Here is a 20,789-nt window from a genome sequence, read left to right on the forward strand (position 1 = left end):
GCATTTTTAATCCTTAGCAAAGTTAGCTAGCCTCATGCTAACATTAGCTCACTATGGCTCTTTTTCACACTCTGCGCTTGGAAGAGCTGCCAAAAATGAAAGTGACTGACGTACACCGTCTTGGTCCGACCTCACTGCTAGATAAGGGATTTAAATCATAAATCAGAGAGAAGGGTGACTGGTTCTACTATTATATGTATATGTAAAGCTTCTTATGAAGCTAGCTAGGCTAGCTGACAGGCTAACCTCGCTAGTTAAAAACACGATATACAAAATCAAATGGTAAACTGTTAATATATAAAAAGTGTACTGTGAAAAGTGAATATTTTAACTAAGTTACAGATAAAATTGCATTAAAATAACTATACATGTGCTGTAGAGATGGCACTGGATGTGGCCCTTCAGGACGTGCAGTCGGTAAAGCATTACATTGTGCAAATGGAGAATAAAGTGTGGTTTGGAAAAGGTGATGATGATGCGAGGCCCATGTTAAATATGACCCACCAAGTCTTGTTGAAGCACGTAATCTGCCATTCTGAGTGTAGAAATCTTAATAAGGACGTTTTTAAACTTTTTATTGCGTCAGTGCTAAATGTTATAACTTTTCAGGGGCATTACAACGAATACTGGTTCTTACAATGTCATTGACTGCAGCTTAATACCCTGTACCTAAAATGACACTTTTCTTCACTAATATTGGCTCTTTTCTCTCCTTTTGCTGTCATTTCACCAGGAGGTAGAGGTCAGTTCTCTCCATTTTTTTCTACAACGCTCCTCCAGCTGCCTTTGTACGAAGTCTTTTTCATTCATGACTCATTCCCCAGTCTTTGTGTGTCTTTATCTCTGCTTCTCTATCCATCTCCTCTCTGTGTGTTTCTTTTTCACAAATCTCCTTCAACGTGCCCATTTTAATTAGAACGATTAATGTTCTAATTATGTAGGGAAAAAGGCAGAGCACTTTAAAGGGAGCTCACCCCTGATGCCATATGTCTCACATATAGGCTGCGGGTGCAGCTTTGTCGGACTCATTTCCATACAGGCGTACAGGCACAGCCCATACCCATCTGTCTCTGCTGTGATTCACTTGGCTAATTATCATGGTGCAAGACTAATGTACACATTATAATCAGTATGCAATGATAATGTAAACTGCTTCACTTATCCATGAAGATGACAGAGTGTTAATATGTTATGCTATCAACAACACTGTGTACTCAGGCTTGCAGTGTGAATTACGTGGCTCCTCATTCCCTGAAGCTGCTAAAAAAATATTGTTTTCTTCATTTTTCTGCAGGATGATTATGTTCGTACCTGGGATGAAAACCAAGGTTCCAATGACAGTAAGTCTCACTCACCATCTCGTCTCTTTCTCACTGTGTGCTTTGGAATATGTGAGAATGTGAAGCAAAGTCGCTATTAATCGCTTTGTATAGCCATTGTGTGAACAATTTGTATTGTAACTTGAAAAGTAAGAACAGCTTGTCGACTGATTTCTATGGTTTTTCCAGAAGAATTCAAAGGCCTCTTTTTCGTCCACCCAACACATTGCAACACGAAGCAACCAACCACAGGTCCATGCAGCGGCTAACCTTAGCTTGTTTGGTTAGCAAACGTTATCGCTAGAGAAACACAATCTGAGTGAAAATAGTTGGATACCTTACCAAATTACTTACTACAACAGCTAATGTGAGCTGGTGTTATTTACATGTATTGTGACAAACAATCTTGATTGTAGCCAATAATAGCTTGTATGATGGTACAAAGCAAAGGTTAGCCAGGTAGATGTCATTTAGCTACATAACATTGATCTGACTGGTTGATTTGAAACGCAAGCTGAAAATAGATTTAAAATGATAAAGTAATTTGCAATTGGCAAGCTATCATGAAGCCAATGGCCCAAATAAAATAGCGGAACATTACAGTTAGTGACATTATTCTGAGTGTGATGGTAGTTTATCATTCAGCTCCATTTTCTTCAGCAAGCTTATTTCACCGCTCAGTCAAGTCACTGGTTTGGCTGACATGCACTGAATGGCCAATGGTGGATTTTTGCTAGATTGATAAAGGCTCGTCAATATGGGAATTATACTTGTTCCTTAACCCGTGTGCAATGAGACATTTTGAGAAAGCACATAAATTGTATTTTGAAAAATGATCCCATGATCATCTATGCACAGAATAGTAAAATATAAGTAAACAATAATGTATTCAGTTGAGTTTTAGTTATACAATATTGGCACAAGTATAAGATTATATGATGGCAAGATGACAATGAAGGAAATGTATATTTTTTTCCTGTTCACAGTATCTCAAGTTTCCTTTTAGTAATGTTAGTCTAAGAATAATATAGTCCTGCTCCTTGATGGTCTTTCTCATGTGAAGGTAAAAGATGAAATACTACCATTAAAGGATAATGTAAACCCACAGCTGAAGTACATTCTAAGTGCAGTTGCTTCTTTATCCTGTTATATCAGTCTCACACTCTCACACTCTACTCTTGGGCTTCTTTCAGACTCTCTCTCTGAGCCTCTTTGTGAAATTCTGTTTGACTCTTGGCTGCTTGACAGATGATCGCAAGGCCGGCCTGTTTCTGAAGTAAAGACTCATTTTACTCACTCATCAGGAGTAGATTTCTTCTGTGGCAGTAAAACACGTGAAACAGCCATGAAGAAATACGTTAGTAAACTACCTACAACGCTCACTTTGTAACGGAGAGTCTGTTAAACTTAAAATAAATAAATGAATAAACTGTGCACAACAATTTCCCCTTTTAATACTGATTACATCTCCCAGGCTCTGTAAAATAATGAATATTATGCCCCTGCAGAAAATCTTTGTGCCCAAAATGTCTCATCACATGCTCAGGATTGACGCACATTCATATTTCATACATGTAGAGCAAATATTAAGACAACTCTGCTGGTGTGCATGCTGATGCAGTGAAAGCAAAGCCACATGATTTATTTAAAACTGAACTGTCATTAGCCTTTTACTAAAGCGTGGAGACATAATCTGTGGCCTGTATTTGAACTAGGATGCTTCCCAGACTGTCTGTGGTTCATCGTATTAGACAGCATTGCGTATGTTCCATGTTTGTATTCTGGGGTCGGCCGTTAGCTGTCCACACTTGTAGTGGTTCCTCAGCGAAAAGGTTGAAAGATGTTAGCGCTCCGTTTTATCTGCTTGAGTGGATCTGATGTGCCTCCCCCAGGAGACACTAAACATTGGCTAGACTTCAACCCATCACCACCTTCGGTCTAATTCCTCCTTTTTCTCTGCTGCACTCCGGCAGAAGACATGCGTACACACTGTCTGAGGTCTCCTCCCGGACTCCTGCTGCGACTCCAGCCTTAATTGAGCCCCTGCAAGATGAAGTCATGACAAGAGTCGTGTCCTCGCCCATTGTCGCTTGATTTGCAGCTCAAATGAAGTCGGCTGAATGGCAGAGTCCATTAGTGCAATTTCCAAGGGCTTAATGAAGGACTAATTATGGTTTCCAATGAAAGGCCAGCGAGGGAAGTAAAAGCATGAGAAGAGAGTGACAGTGGTGGGAGCTAATATGCCGTGATTTAGTGTAAAGCGACTGACATCAACATTATTCCTGCCAACTCTGAGGCAGTCTGGTGATGAGGAAACCGTGGACTCGGAGGAGGAAGCGAGTCGACTTGTAAAGGAGAGTATGAGAGTATGAAAAAGTGAAAGGATGTCTTTGTGTTCTGTTTATCTGTAAAGAGGAAGCTGTTTGTTCACTGGAATAAAAAAATGCAAACAAGTTCACTGCAAAAATCACATACACTGAAATGAGCCATGTAATGCTTTAATGTGTCACATGTTGATCTATCTGAATGGCTTCATTAATATTTTAACATTTAAAATGAACCCATATTTCAACCACAAGTACATCCTTAAACTGTTTGTTTAACAGATACAGTATATATCTAAAATGTTGAGAACATTTGCTATTCATTAAGCTTACAATACATTATTGATATTATCCAGAACAAACAGATGGTTGACAAATAAAAGGAGAAACCAAATGTGTAGTAAGGTACCACGAGCATCCAACAACTCATTGTAGAATCAGGCAGAACTTTAACTAGAACGGCTGAGTTTGACATGTCGTTCAAGAGGAGGACTATGCTCGATTAGTTTGCTTAACTGGTCAACGATTGGACTCTTGGACAATTGGTCGGATTTCTGGATTGTCAGAAAGTTTCGTCAGCTGTTGCGGTTTGAGCAGTTTCCCACATGGCTGCCATCGAAAAATGTGTTATAAATCACTGTGAGCTTTTTAATTACTTTCACAGAGATCTGTTGACTCAAGGCCACTGCATATCATTTTTTCATACTCATTGAAACAATTGGTGACCCATTGCCATATATCTAAGCATCTGCGTTCATTATGTTTCTCCATGTATTCATCCAGTTTTTCTCTTAAAGGAGCTACATGTTAGAATTTTAGTTTAAAATATTGAAAAATTAACTAAAATAATCAACAGAGTTTTGACTTTATGGGAAAGAGGTTCATGTATTGTGTGGCAGAGATGTCTACTGAAGTTAGCATGCTAACATGCTAGCTTCTGCCTGTCCTGTCTCATAATGCCACTTTGTACCTTAAAAGAGGCGATAGTGAGTTACTGTAGCGTCTAGTCTGCCCTCAGTCGAACATGAGAGGATGAAGACACAGCTCTTCGCTGAGTAAACTTATGTATAGCACCTTTAATTGACTCTTGTCTGTATCCAGAAACAAAAAAATGGAATAAGAGGTTTTGACCAATCTGCCAGCCCAGTATCCTGTCAACTACGGCAATAGTGGACAATTCGACATCTTATGATTTAAGTCCACTACCAACGTTCAGTGCTAAAACAGGAAGCAGCATGCTCTGTACTGTATCTAGTGCAATTAAATGAAGGCTGTGGAGGTTGGCATGGTGGATGGATGTGTTCATGTCTTGTCACAGATCTTCTTCTCTCCATCCTTCACCAAATGTTTTAGTTGCATAACCCTAACCATCATTTATGTGTCATAACCCCAATCTTTCTTTGACCATACCATTGTTGCCATTTATAAATATTGCACACTCTGAAGAGCGATGGCATTGGATTATAAAAAAATGTCATTAAACATTATCATCCAGTATTGACGTTCTTATGTGGCACTAGAGTTGGAGTTATACTCTAATTTTTGTCTGGGTTCAGAGTCAATAGATCAACGTCACAAGTGGCATATCTATAATGTAGGTATTCAACTGTGTGTGCTCAGCTTTTATGAAACTTAAGCAAAGCTTTATATGCTTGCCTTAGGTTGTCACATGAATAGTAACTCACTCCTTTCATTTCACACAGCATAAAGCCCTTCATCTATCTATTTCCCTTTCTCTCGCCTTGACGTGAGTGTGCTATCTCCCTCCACTGATCTGCCTTCCTTTATGAGTGGCCTAATGAAGCGAAGGCGCAGAAAGAGGAGATTTGTCCCTCGGAGACATCACTAAATCAGTGCGATGTCTTAACTCCCAAGCTCGGATGAGCCTGCAGGCCTCATTTCTCAGCCCAGACTGCTACATCGCCGTGCGGAGGGAGAAGGAGCTTTTGAAGTGTCAACACTCCTCTAACGCACAGGCAGTCGACGCCAACAACAGACTGAGGTGGAAAATTTGCATTCAGGCACCACACTCTACTTCAGCCAGCGCTGTGCCGAGAGAGGGAGAGGTCAGGGTAATTTGCAGTCGATTTCTCCAGTCAATTCATCAATCAGGCAGCTGATTGAATCACCTCGCTCTTAAGACAGTAAACATGGCAGGAGAGCGGTTGTAATCTGGACTTGTAAGAGTAAACAAGTGTGTGTGCGCACACACACCGACACTCGAGTGTTTGTGTACAGCACTCATAGAAGACCTGATCCTTTTATACATACACTTTCAAGTGCACCTTGGTTTTCCAGAAGCTTATCTGAGCCACGGAGGCCAGGTGAATGTTGAATGGACACTTTCTTGGAAATCAATGGTTTCAAATCAATGCAGACACTAAGGAGATAGGAAAACACGCTGAGTCCACACTCACAAGGTCTAGAGTTTGATACCTCTTGAGGCTGTTGATACACTGGTGCTTAAATAGCCTTTACACAAACACACACACACACACACACACACACACACACACACACAGCATATGGTAAATTGTCATGGAATGCCTTGTTCAAGTCTGCAGCTGGATCTCTACCCACCAACTGAAAACTCAACATCAAGGCGATTTAAATTTTTTGTTGGGAGATGCCCTGTGTGAGACCGCTCCACCGTTATTAACATATTTTTACTTCACAACATCCACCAAATCAGGGCAGACTCCCCCACCGGGGAGACGGCCCCGCTCTTTCTACAAGCTGTACACATCTTGTGTCTGGACCGCTACAACTCTGAAACTCTAAAAACAGCCACCACAATCCTCGAGGGACTTCTGCTGCCCTTCTCACCTTCACACTCCACAAATTTGTCCCTCCCCGCTCTCCCTCCTCGGGCCACCTGGGGCCGCTTCCATCAAATTCAAAACCCCACATACATGGTGGTGAAGGGATCAGCATGTTCCTCCAACTTCGGAGGGGAGTCAGCCCCCCGTCCCTACCCCGTGTATTAAAAACTAATCTTTTTAATACATGCCTCACATCGTCACATCATCCTCTTGCGACTGAATCTGATTCAGTCAATCTGATTCTCTAATAACGCTCTAAAATAAATCTTTCAAGTTTTCATCTAATTTTAGCTTGAACTAAAGTTATTACCCTTTTATTATACACCTACACGATCATTCTGGGCTCACAAGAAAGTTTTCGGGACATTTAAAGCCGCAGTATAGTCTATATTCTGTTATATTTTTATTAATATGTCCGTACAAATAAGAATAATTTTTGCCAGAATACACGCTGAAGAAGGGCGTCTTGGCCGAAAAGTCCGTGTGGCAAGAATAAACAGTTTGATGGGAGTGCTGTCCTTTATTTTTCTTTTGTTGATATGTCCGCCAAGGAGTTTATGTTTTCACCCTCAAACAGATTTCCATTTAGATGGAGGATTGGTCTTGGCCCAGAATAGACCCCTTTAACTTTCATGTGGATCTGGATAAACAGACGGATCCAGAAATTTTGTATCACTTTCTTTAAAGTAGGGTTTCAACATTTTTGTTGATTTCTCACAGAATAATGCATGGATCTTATTATAAGGTGTATTTAGGTGGCTGGTATCTATGAGTGGGTATAAAAGGGGGCTGTTCCTGGTGGAGGTGCAGTATGCACTTTACGGGGTGCCATTCTAGTTTTTAATGTAAATTTCTGGAAGCGCAAAACTTCTTTTGGTGATTTGCTGAGATTTTTGTGAGAGGATCTATACCATTTTTCGTTTCAATGAACGTGTTGTATCTTATTTGTTTGTTTTGTATAACACCAAAATGTAAAAAGGAACTCAAAGCCTCATATTTAGCAGTACTGATTTGTTCATGTAACACAAAGTGAATTTGGAGCCAGTCCTTTAGCATTAAATCAGTGTTTTTTTGTAATTTGACAGGTTTCACTTGTAGTCACAAACCTCAGAGAATCATCACCTGATTCTGATTCACGTAGCTGAGCAGCCAATCATAGTGATTTCTCTGACTGACGGGTTCTGCCGCCGATTCTACACTCTCAATCGGCCAAAAAGCTGCTGGCAAGGGCTGACTAGTGCCAGCAGTGCAGGACACATTGTTACTATTAGGGTCACAGACACTCACCAGTGGCCCAATCATTGGCCAATGGCTGATTGTCAGCCAGTTGTGTCAGGGCCCTTGCATGTCACGCCTCTTTTGCTACTGTAACTTTGGCATGCTATCCAAAATCACACACTGGAGCAGAATTGTGTCTGTGTTGTTTGGTGCACTGCGAATGACGCGCTTCTTTATAGCAGTAGTCAGCTGGTAAACATAGCATAACATAGCATTTAGCAGCCAAATATTTTTCTCAGGAGTTGGTGGAGACCGAAATAGAGCTAAAAGGAGAGTGAATATTGGCCCTAAATTCATCAGGTTGGCGGAAACACGACCCCAAACGAATGCTAACGTTGCTCTATGTCTGCTGGATGTGTAAACAAGCAACTCTCACCATCACAGGTGGCAATATGTAAGGGTTGTGTTTTCACTGCCTGCAAGTAGCCAAGAAAATCAATAAATGGAGGTTTAAGTTTAGACCTTCATTCTACGTTTCTTGGCTTGCTGGGTATTTTTTACCACTGTGAGAATGCAAGCCTATTTTTGCATTAACTGGACTAACAACTGTAGCTATGCCAGAGACATGTCTGGCTTCACTGCTACCTAGAAAATAAGATTGCACTGATGTTATTACTGACTGAGTGTGTAAATAGTAGATAAGAGGGTCATGATGAGGATGTGGGCCTGGGCTAGACTTCCGTTATCCTCAATCTGCAGGGATAAACCTCATGCAAATCGGGATTGGATTAGACTGAAGCACGGGGAGCCTAATTAGGAGAGGTTTACTGCTGCGGGCATTAGTTTAATACCAAAGGAGAGACTCTCGAAAAGTAAAACTGGAAGTCGGTGGGTGCATCGGGGGGTTGAACAGAAAGAGACTGGATGTGATGAGGAAAATAATAAACATGCAGGCAGAGCGAGAGCGCGAATACAGAGTGAAGACGTCTGATCCGAGGAGAAGACAAAGGAATGCGAAAAGATGGAAGAAAGCTAGATTGATAGACAGAAAACGGAGAGGGAGAGAGTTCTCAGAAACACCAGATTGAGCTGCAAATCACAGTCAACCCAGAAATGATTCCCGGACCACGGAGAGCCTGTTGCTATGGAAACGTCATCATCGCAGGCACTGCTTTAATCCGTGGAAGCCTGTTAAGTTAACATGAGGCTCAGGCAGCCACCTTATGCTTCTGTACTCACAACACAAAGCTTTGCCAGCATTGTAGCCGCTCGCTACTGACAAGATTTATTTACAAATGTTTTGCTATTAGAAGGCAGGATTATCTGCTCTGTGTTTGCGTGCTGCTGCTTTTAATTTCTTTCGCTGGAGTATTGGTTAAATCTGCCTTGGATGGATTGTAAGAATACATAGTTTTGCATAGCTACGTGTCCTGTATCCCCATTAGTACCTTAATCTCCTTGTCCTCCTGTGTGTCGGGAAGTATCGTCAGGGTTTAATTGGCTGCTGCATCCTGATTTTGCTGATACATTGGTGTGAATTAGATGGGGTTGGAACATCAAACCTGCGAGGAAGGCGGGCAGTGACAAAAGAGTAGCGGGAGAAAAGCTGGGAGATGTGTATGATACCATACGCTGAGATACTCTACACAATCAATGCCAACTGGGAACGGGCCGACCAGAGAATAAGGCTCCACTGTTGACAGTCTAAATGGATGAGGAGTCTGCGTCTGGGCATTAATGCCTCCGAGCCTCACTGTTTCTCAGTCAGAGCAGTCAGTCAGTCAGTTATACAACCAGCTCAGCCCTGACAGGGGGGTGTATTGTTTTGGATTTGCTTCTCAAATCAGATATCTGTCGGTTCGCTTCGATAATCCTGTGATGTAGGCAGCATTAATGTATTCAGCCACCGGAGAGGACAACAGAGGAGATCCTAAGCCTGTCTGCTAAATAATAACAGCGCCATAAAACAGGATGCAGTCAGAGCAGGGGTTGAGTACAAGGACCTCTGTCATATGGATGAAACCTGAAACAGTGAATAAGTTGTGTTCCGCTGTGCTGTACTGATGGATCGTGTAGGTGAAGAAAGGCTGGGGGATATGAAGAGAACAGAGTGTGACATCCAGGTCGGGCTCGGGGCGGCCTGCTAGGAAGAGACAGCTGTGACATATGAGTGTGTGTGGGGTTCTGACACGCGGTCCAGCATTAGGTGCAAGCAGAGAATGTGATGGATGAGGTGGAGTGAGCTGGCCATTGCAGGCTTTGGAGTACATCAAGAACAGTATTCGTCTTAGGATGTCAGCTGACGTGTAATGTTAATAATGTAGTGGAAAGTCCCATTTTATGATAATTTCCAGTTCATGCTTTTATTTTGTGTCTCCGCTAGAAACTGTTAATGTGCTTTTAAGTTCAAAAATCACATTATATTTCTCATACTGTCCAATGATGCAGCACCCTTATTCACCCTCTGTCTGAGTGCTTTGTTTTAGTGCCTGTCTCTTAAAGGCAAGCCCAGTCTGCTCTGATTGGTCAGCTCTCACATACCTGAGCAGGCACTGCCCTGCATGTTTCTGCATCAGCTCTGCCCTTGAATGTATTATTAAGACCTGGTTACAACAGAGCTGCTCAGCCTTGCTTCCAGTTATTCCCAGTGGCTGATCGCTGTATTCCCATGTGACCCAAAAGACACATCTGTAAAGCTGTTGACCGGACACCTCAAACTGTAAACAAAGTCAATTATGTCTCTTTCTAATCTGAATTTTTTTATCTATCCAGGTTTGATCTTGTAAAACTTAAAAATCTGTGACGTCGTCACAATGTAAAATCTATGGGCAGAGCAGGAACTTGCGAGTGGGGCCAGTAGAAGAAACTCTGCTGCACTTATTCAGTGGGCCGCATAACCAGGAAGTAAACCTGGAAGCCAGAAAACTTTTCTGACGTATGAACCTGTTGAGCAATTCTCACTGGACTGAATGGGTGCCATTATGTAGTATCTAGTTCTATTATAAATCACTGCATGAGCTCTGTGGTTTTGCAGCCATGGCTATGCTGTGGTCGTGGCTGTATAGTTGTGACATCACAACCTTGCGGATGTACTGGTGGCTCATTTGAAGGCACAGTTTTTGAATACCTATTGTCTGCATTGCTCCATGGATTGAGCATTTTGATACTTCTGTAGTATTTATTTATATAGCACTCAGAACTGCTTTAAAATTTAAAAAAAAAGACAGGAAATCTCCCTTTCCACAATATGCTGCCTGCATTTAAAAAAAACTCAAAATAAGTTGCATAAGAAACAATTGGATCTACTTTATCCTGTTAGAAAGAAAGGCTTTTCATTTTCATGTTCACAGAATAAAGTGCGAGACAGTTCGATGCATTAGCTCTGTGTTCAATGCTCTAATAATTTAGGCTGACTTTCAGGTTACGCCGAGCAAATAGAGCAGAGAGATTTGGGATTTGAGACTGCGAGTGAAAAGTGGAATGATGGGCAGAGACAGACTGAGAAAAGGGTAAAAAGCGAAGCAGTGAGGAAACCACAGTATACATCTCATTTTCTATTTCCTTCCCAGATGTAGACACCACCAAGGACCCCTGTCAAAAGGTTAAGTGCAGCCGACACAAGGTGTGTATCGCCCAGGGCTACCAGAGAGCTGTATGCGTCAACCGCAAGAAACTCGAACACAGGTGAGTGTGTGCCACCCCTGGGCGAGAGCTGACTGAGTCCCAAAACACACTTGCGTAGTCAAAAATCTTCTCCGTTAATGCACACTTACATAACACAAACCAGTTCCAGTCGGTGGCCTGTGCTGGTCTGGGACGTGTTTCCCTGTCAGCCACAGTGATGATAACAAAGCTTGTTTGTGGACCAGTGCGGTACGGCTGCCTGCTGTTTAATGATAAGCTAATACATTCAGACAACATGGAGCAGGGCTGTTTGCTACATGTCCAGGATGCTGCTGCTGTGTCTGTACTCTGAATTAGCACAGCAGTCGCTGTCTCAGCTGGACTCGTGAGGCTGAAGTGTTTGTGTGTCCTCTGTCCTGCAGACTGAAGCAGCCTGCTCTCCGGTCTCCTGATGGAAACTGTCAGCCCTGTCCCATCTCCTCCTCCGGGCCTGTGTGTGGGTCGGACGGACACAACTACGCCTCAAAGGTACACTGAAGCCAATAAATACCCAACTGAATTAGTTACTGGAGGTTTTGTCTGTCTGTAAACCTTAACAATAGAACATGATAAATTGCGCTGAACAGCGGTTTCATTATTGTCTTTGTGACTTTGCATACATTTGCAATAAAGTCTAACAATCCTGAAATAAATCCTCCTTTAATGAAGGTTATAATGTTCAGTTTTGTTGAAACTGTTTCAGAGAGATGCTGATTAAACTTAATGATTTGGAGGCTGCAGTCTGTGTTGCTGTTAAGTATGTTGATTTATACTAAGAGGTGTTATACTGTCATTCCCATTTATATCAATGAGGGCAGAGTAAACACCTGCATCCTTCAAAATTAGTATAAAGATGAATCAGAACGTCTCCAAAACCATTTAAAAAATCATTATAACCTCAATGAAGGTGTGATTAATACTGTTGTATAAGACCGTGTTAGTGTTACCTGCCTGTGCCTGATATACTGTTGACCAACCTCATATATCTCATTTGTAAATCATACAGGCTGCAGTTTTAAGTTAAGTTACAGTTAGAATCAATGTGTCTTCCTTTGGAACAATCGTTTGACTTCCGCCTACCGAAAAATAGTATTTAACAGCTCAAGAGTGAGATATTTTCCTTCATGGAGACCAAAACAGAGTTACCTACATTCACCAGTGGGCCATAAACAAACCTCCAAATCAAAGTCTTCATTGTCCATGTTTTCATTGATCATTGGTTGATGGAAATGACATTTGACAAAACGTCAATTCTGTAATTAATTTCCCCCCCTTGCTTGAGTTGTTTTTTGTCTTTTTTGAAAAAGAGTTAAAGCACTTTGGAGATAGAAACACCTTTTCTGAATAAGTTCTGATATAGCAAACATTGAACTCATGACTGATCAGCTGTTTCCACTCCCAAGGAACGGATGAGCAGACCAAATGATTCTTTTGTCTAATCTTCCCGGGGAAAAAGCCGATACAAAGAGCCCTGATATATGGCCTCAGAAGGACCAATCGGGGGCTTGTGATGACAGAATCCTGTGTGTTTATTGATTTATGCTTTGTCTTTTGGATCACTATTCCTGACCTTGTGTGAGGTTGCAAAGCACATTCAGGAGAAAATCTCAGATTTGAATTAAGGCAGACAGTCTGTCACCTCATCATCAAACATAATTGTCATTTTAGATGAAAAAACAAAAAAAACAGTATCCCACAATCTACAGTTCTGTTTCTTCTTGATCTTCTTTGAGGTGTATTGGTGGTAAACAACTGGTTTTGTTTCCGTTTCTTTAGTTTTTCTACTGTCTGTTACGGCCATGTATAAAGCTGCCTACTTCTGATGCAACTACACTTTGCGTAATTTTCTTTTCTTTTCTTTTCTTGTCACGACATTTCCAAAGGTCACAGGTTGACAATTAGACATAAACACGGCTAAGTGTTTACAAGAATGTTCTCCATAAACTTTTTTGAGGTGTTTGTACGTTAATATCATGCTTACAGCTCGTTTCCGCTGCTCCCAAGTTTCGACATAAAAACAATTAAGGCAGGTTAAGTCTAAAAACGGAAAAAATATATGGAGTTTTTTTTGTTTGTTTTTTTGCCTTAATTGGTGTGAACATGTGTATTTCTCTGAAAAGAACCGAAGGTAGATAATCACTGAGTGTAGGTGGGAATCACTGGCAGTGACACTGCACAGCATCGCCTACAATATAGAAGTGAAAAGGACGCTTGTGTGTGTGTAGATTCAGCTTCACAATATGGTCTCTATGCTTTGTGATAACATACTGCATGTTGTGTTGATCAGAATTGCAAAAAGGGTCTGAACACCTACTACCAATGTAGGTTAGGTAGCAGACATGTGTTAAAATGTTTGTAGTGAAATACGACACAGTACCTATGTATAACGATATGTGCATCAGTGAGGTGGTGATACATTTATTCACAGCTTTGACTTTATGTTATATACGTACTAACACAATGCACCTTGCATTGTGGCGTAAATAGTATCATACACCTTGCACATTCTGAGCTGAGCGGTGTGTAGAGCCTCTCAGGGGGAAAAAACCAAGACAAAGAGCCCTGATATATGGCCTCAGAAGGACCAATTGGGGGCTTGTGGTGACAGAATCCTGTGTGTATATTGATTTATGCTTTGTCTTTTGGACCACTATTCCTGACCTTGTGTGAGGTAGCAAAGCACATTCAGGAGAAAATCTCAGATTTGAATTAAGGCATACAGTCCGTCACCTCATGAATATTTGATCTGTGTTGCAGCAATAACTCATTTTACTTCACCTTTGTGTCCCCTTGTCGATGTTGCTGGTGTGTGTGCGTTTAATCACTGTATGTGTGTGTGTGTTTGTGCTGCAGTGCAAGCTGGAGCAGCAGGCGTGTCTTACGGGGAAGGATCTTACCCTGAAGTGTTCAGGTCTGTGTCCTTGTCCAACTGCCGCCCCGACATCCAAGGAGAGTAAACATGGTGAGATCAAACACACACAACAACTATGACAAAAAATAAATATATTTATTGTCATACAAAAAATAAATATATTTTTTGTATTATTATTTATTTTGTATCTCTGTCTCACACACACTAGTAAAACAATCACCACAGCAGCATGAATAGGTGCAACAAATACAATTTTTTTCCTCTGGCCTCCACAGAGAGCTGTACCGGACAGGATCTGGCTGATCTCGGGGAGCGTCTGAGGGACTGGTTCCAGCTTCTGCAGACCAATGCCAAGCAGAACAACAATAGCAAGTCCGGGGCCAGAACCACTGCAGCCAGCACCACATCAGGTTAGAGCTACTGTTTGATGAATCCCGACTGCATTAAGAGGGAGTTAGAACTACTTTATAAAAAAAGGCAGTATACTAGCTGTAAAAAAAGTCTAAACAAGATGTTATGTCTTTTATTGTGTCTCTGTGGAGGCAATGGATGTTGTAGCCTGCGAGCTACTGCTAACACTAAAGTTGCCACTACAGTTCTTGCCGATTTTACTACACAACTGTGAACATGTAAAATCCACCAAACCCCTTTATGCCTCTGAAATAAATAACCTGGTGGGCTTTCACATGGCTTAAAGAAGGTAGCCTTGAGGAGCAAGAGCAACTGTATCATGCAATGACTGCAACTGGCCGATCTAAGAAACATGGCGACACAGGTCCTATTTAGACCTGGGTTAGATTCCAAATACAACAATTCAAAGGATGTGACTTTATGCTCGTTCTTGAGTGCTTTGCCTCAGTGCCTCTCTTCGCTCCACTAACAGAGAGCGACAGAAGCTACAGCTTCCAGCTTAACACAGAGGTTCCACAGAGCCCCTTTAAGATGTGACTATAAACCGTGCAAACTGTCTGTGAGGATTATGGCGTCAGGATAATGTGACCGTACATTGTAACGTTTGAGCAAATGTTGGTGTCTTTGGTGATATTGTTGTGATATTCAGCTGATGGTGAGGTCTAATGCACTCTTTACATCCGACAAAATAAAAATTAGTTTAACAGGAAAGGGGAAAGTTGACTGAGGTTCATCTGTGTACCAAACTTGCATGACTCATATTGGAGCACCGAGTGAAAAATGGCATGACTTAGAAAGGGAAAATCAGAAAAGCTAAAACAAGTCCAACTGGGAGAATAAAATCCTCTCAAATTTAGCTTTATGGTTCTGCTGGTGATGCTTCTACTGTCGTGTTTTCTGCAGCTTTCAGAAAGGTTTCAGTAGCTCTTTTTGGTGGATGAATCAAGATAATGCTGCATCACAAACAGGAGCATGCTGTGTCGGCTACAAGTTCATGACTGCCTTTGTGCGTACACACAGTTTTAGACGTGAATCTACACAAAGCTTTATGCATCTGACCCCAGGTCTTAACTAGGCTGTAAAGATTAAAGTGGTAAATTCTTGCAAAGGTTGATAATGATGAGATCAAATCCCATTTTCATTTTAAAAAAAAGTTTTTCGTTGGAACAAGTAAACAACAGGGTGGATTTGTATTGGAAACAGCAGATATTTCTGAGCACACTGGCATGGTTTCATTTTCTATTTGTACAGCTGTCCCCTGATAAAAATGAATGTTTGTTTGTCTGTCTTTGTGTTTGCAGTGCTGGACAGGAGCCTGGTGGCCAGCTGTAAGGACTCCATAGGCTGGATGTTTTCCAAGCTGGACACCAACAGTGACCTGTACCTGGACCAAGCTGAGCTGGCTGCCATCAACCTGGACAAGTACGAGGTGTGCATCCGGCCCTTCTTCAACTCCTGTGACTCCTACAGGGACGGCAAGGTGTCCACTGCCGAGTGGTGCCTCTGCTTCTGGAGAGAGAGTGAGTATCCTGGGCAGGGTTTGTGGGGTTTATGGTCTGTAGGTACACAGACATTCATCACGTGCCTGTGTGCTGACATATTTCCCTTGGCACATGCTTTGAAACTTCAAGGCCCTCAGGTGTAGCCACCTCTGTGCTGTGTGCTGGTCCGTCACTATTTGTCTTCCTACTCATCCTCCTGCCCCCCTATGGGGAGGGGTCACCGCAAGGAGCTAAAAACATTCCTGCTGCTTGTTGACAGCCTGTTTCTCCTACAGCTCTCGGAGTCAGCCAACCAGCCAAGCAGAAACTAGCTCTCAGTCCCAAGCTCATACTGGTCTTAAAGAAAAGACATGGAAATTTGTCTTAAAATTTGCAGATCATTAGAAATCATTGATTTCACTCTGACCTTTGATAGTTGTTGTCAGATTTTAGATCATCATTATCTCTGTTCTGTGTCTAATCATGCCCAGGAGTGCACTTTGTTCCTTTATTTAAAAATCATTTTCTGTTCTTTTAAGAGCCACCTTGCCTGGCCGAACTCGAGAGGATCCAAGTTAAAGACGGCGGCAAGAGAAAGTTTGGTAGGTATCTGACTCCTCATAAGAGCATTTCAACCCAATTGGATCTGTCGTTCCCGTTCGAGGGGTTTTCATCGAGCAGACGACAAGCAGGAGGCAGGGATTAGTCCCCGATCAGTCTTTTGGATTAGAACTTGATACTGACAGACGGCAAAGGAAAGCAGACGTCAGTGTGTCTTACATGTACGTGTGAGCGGGTGAATATGTGTATGTGTGTGTGTGTGTGTGTGTGTGTGGACATGTGTGTGCACGCATGTGCGCACTGCAGATTTTGGCTGGCTGGGCTCTGACTCAGGACTCTCCAAGGACACGGAGCAGTGAGCAGGGGGCAGTCTGCCAGCTCAACACTCAGATGTTCCCCCGAAAGACTCGACGGACAGTGTTTTGCTGTGTTTTGTCTCATTAATGTCACACTTTTTTTGATAAAGTTTTCTTTGAAATATTGAACATCATGTGAGGAGTATGCCAGTTCAGACCTAATATACAGCAGGGTGTCTGACACTTTTGATAGAAATTACGTATTTTCAACAGAATAAAGCGTCACTCAACGGTTCCCTCTCATGTTGTGAACCTGGACAATTTTGTATTGCAGCAGACTAGCGTCTGGTTACCATGGAGACACCTGAAACCTTTCATAGAAGTATGAATTGAACATTTTGCCTGGCACTTTGATTTCTATCGAACAACACTCAAGTGTCGAGCACCCTGCCATAAATCAAGCTTTACTCTCCTTAAAGAGACAGTTCGCCCAAAATCTAAATTATATGTCCACGTCATCCATTTTTATTTCTGCGCAAAGAAAACGGTTCCTACATGAAACTGCTCACAACGGTCTGTGGATTGTCTTGAGTAACTAGGGTTACTAGTGTTGCTGTTGAGTTTTTGTGTGCTTTTAATGGATAGCCGAGTGCAACTCACACTAAAACAATCTTGATGGATAAACAGCACTACAGGGAAATTGAAAAGTATGTATTTTTGATTATCGGTTGAACTGTCCCTTTAAGAAAAATAGCCCATACAGTTAAATTTGACCTCGGTGATAAATGCAGCTACAATATCTTTTCCTCATGCGTGAACACAGGCTGTGTTTCATATTCATGTAATACTTCACAAATTGAAAACTTTCCAATATCTTCTCCTCCCTTATCCTATGATGATTAGCTAACCGCCCCACACACACACTCCCCCACACCACCCCAACATGCTGCAATATGCTGACTTAATACTTATTCACCCCTATCTTGCTCCTAGAACATATTTGTATTCATGGAATATGAAATTGGCTGCCACATATGCTGCATGCATTACATTCTCACTTGGGCTCGGTGCCATGTGTAATGAGGCATGATTCATGGGCTTTGGAGAGATTATGCGACATGCAGGGTCTTATAGGGTATATAAGGTCGCTTTACTATATCTGACTTTTTTTTTTGTTTATTTTTGCGTGCCAATGCCAGGCCGATTCATCCCCAGCTGTGATGAGGACGGCTACTACAGGAAGCAGCAGTGTGACAGGGGAGAGTGCTGGTGTGTTGACCAAAACGGAGGAGAAGTGGCCGGATCTAGGATTCGTGGCAAACCAGACTGCGGTGAGTCACATAGGTTTCAGCTGTCAATATATAGGAACAGAATTTTTAACTTAAGCGAGGGAAAAAAACAACTCAAAATGTCTGCTGCGGATTGGCCCATTTCTCCACAGCACCGCCTTACACACACACACACACACACACACACACACACACACACACACATTCTGCACAAGGCTTTCTTTATGTTAAAGGACTGGGGCCCACTGCAACATAACTCACTGCAGGGACCAGTGCCACATTCATGTGTCCGAAGTCATTTGCATTCTAAAGCGCTGCTTGTCGCTGTGAGAAAAGTCTTTCAAGATAAATGAGGACTGGTTGGACTGAACCTGCGCCTGATAAGAATGGGTCCCCTGGCAAGGTTTAGAAATAGCTATTAAAATCCAGACAAAGTCAAACATATGCCCCTTCTTTTTTGGCATAGAAGTCAATGTTTTTAAATTAATTTTGGCATTTCTCATTGGTACAGAAAGGACTCCATCAAAGTTGAGGGGAAGACACACTGAACAGAAGTAATTACAATATACAAGATGGCCACAGTGGATAATTCAATCTGTTTTCTCTCTGTTTCTCCGCAGATGATGAAATGGCATATTCAGGTGATTTCGGCAGTGGGGTCGGATGGGAGGACGAGGAAGAGAAAGAAGCTGAGGAGACTGCAGAGGAGGCTGAAGAGGAAGAGGGAGAGGTGGGAGAGGTGGATGATGGGGGATATATCTGGTAAACAGTCCAGCGTCTATACAGGAGCATCTTGATGGTCCCACACACACACACACACACACACACACACAAACACACACAGACAAATCCTTCAAAGAGATGGACGCGGTGAAGCTCTCACACTCAGAACAACACTGGAAAAAGCGAGGGAGAGGGTTGCACGGGTTGGGAGAGGGAGGATGCATATGTAATGGGGGTATTTAATGTTACAGGATGTTCTTAAAAGGGCAGGGGAAGGGGGAAATATCACTATTAGGAAATGATGGGTCTGGAGTCAAGATTTTTGTCCCCCATACTTGTGAATCTTTGTTCTCTTCTGTTGTATGTCCTTTGAACCATCTTCGAGCAGTTTTTAGCTGATGCATAATTGAGACTTTAAGCAGTGGCAGGTGCTTGTCATGTGCTTGCATAAAAAATGGAGAAAGATTGGGTGCATTTCAATAGTCCAAATTGGCCTCTTTCATCTTTTCCTTCTGCGGATCAGCAACATTTAGATAACCAGTTTTGGTTTTAGGCAGGAAACTGGCGATAAAGAGGGGAAGCCTCATGAGAATATTGAAAAGCACCCATTGACTTTTTATGTCATACGCTTCGGCTCATATGTGACAGTAGTGCTCTGTCTCATTCATGACTTATAAAAAAAAAATTAAAAAAAGTTTCTCACGCATCACTCTTTAGCTTGTATATAATGTGTGTATCAGAAGACAGATTGTCACATATTAGTCCCGTTATCAATGCCTTGACTAGCAGAATATACTGCTTAGTTGAAAAGTGTACATCGTATCATAATGTGGATCAATTATTGTGTTTAATAAAAAAATAAAATAAACTGGTCTAAGTGGCCCAGCTGGCCACCGTACATCTGAGTCCATGTGTTTGTTCTCTCTCTTTGTCTGATTCACGACTGTCATGACATGTAGGATCCGTCATGTATACAGCAATTTTTTTCTCTGTAAGCGATGCCAATTCAAAAAGAGAGCTCAGCTTATACCAGGTTTTTAAGGCTGATATTGATCTATATATATCTGACTTTAAGCCAGGCTAAGAGTTTAAAGCCATTCTAGCAAGCTCTGTCAGGCTGTGTTAAAGGGTGACTCTAACAGTTTTACAAATTAAAGTATAGGTACCTTGGGGAGTACCTCGACATGAGAGAAAAAGTAGTATAAAGCCTTTAGTGGCTCCAGAGGAAGCAGCATGTAATGATGTATTGCCCCTTGTGATGTCGCTCAGTTGTATTGTGGGTAATGTAGGTACCAGGTTTTGGAAAGCAGTACAATGTTGTACTCATTATGGACAGTTTAAAAACAAATGATCGAAACAGATACAGCAGAACCAAATATATCATTTTTATGTCACACATTCTTCTTTCTTTGAAACTTGGTGCCAATGCAACTTAGCCACATATGCAGTAGTACTCCCCCAGACAACTTAATGATGTGAAATTGGTGAAGTCACGCTAAATGCTATCATTAGCATGCTTACATGCTTGCAATGACTATGACCTGCTGATGTTCGGAAGATTTACCACGTTCATTATCATAGTTCAGCATGTTAGCAGGCTAATATTTGCTAATTAGCACTAAAACAAACTCATCTGATTTGTCGGTTTGTTGCTTGGTCAGTTGGTCATCCACTTTGGTCCAGAGTTAAATATCTCAAATCACTTTATTACTGGTGTCCAGAGGATGAAGCCTATAGACTGGTGCTCCTCAGACTTTCCCTCTTGCTCCACCATGAGAATGCGTGTGAGGCCACTCACCATGATCTCCAC

At 42.0% G+C, this 20,789-nt stretch overlaps 1 protein-coding gene across 1 annotated transcript in view; it reads left to right on the forward strand.

Moving 5' to 3' along the window:
• spock2 (SPARC (osteonectin), cwcv and kazal like domains proteoglycan 2) overlaps positions 1-19,877 on the forward strand; it is a 34,099-nt gene extending 14,222 nt beyond the window's left edge. The window contains exons 2-10 of the mRNA XM_084376217.1: positions 1,295-1,340; positions 11,253-11,367; positions 11,730-11,835; positions 14,200-14,308; positions 14,494-14,628; positions 15,931-16,149; positions 16,650-16,712; positions 18,167-18,298; positions 18,877-19,877. Coding sequence (XP_084232343.1) covers positions 1,295-1,340; positions 11,253-11,367; positions 11,730-11,835; positions 14,200-14,308; positions 14,494-14,628; positions 15,931-16,149; positions 16,650-16,712; positions 18,167-18,298; positions 18,877-19,022 — 1,071 coding nt within the window. The 3' untranslated portion in view covers positions 19,023-19,877. The remainder of the gene's footprint in view (positions 1-1,294; positions 1,341-11,252; positions 11,368-11,729; positions 11,836-14,199; positions 14,309-14,493; positions 14,629-15,930; positions 16,150-16,649; positions 16,713-18,166; positions 18,299-18,876) is intronic.
• Positions 19,878-20,789: the final 912 nt, after the last annotated feature.

This window comes from Pagrus pagrus (genome assembly GCF_965226575.1).
Source record: "Pagrus pagrus genome assembly, chromosome: 15".
NCBI lineage: Eukaryota > Metazoa > Chordata > Actinopteri > Spariformes > Sparidae > Pagrus > Pagrus pagrus.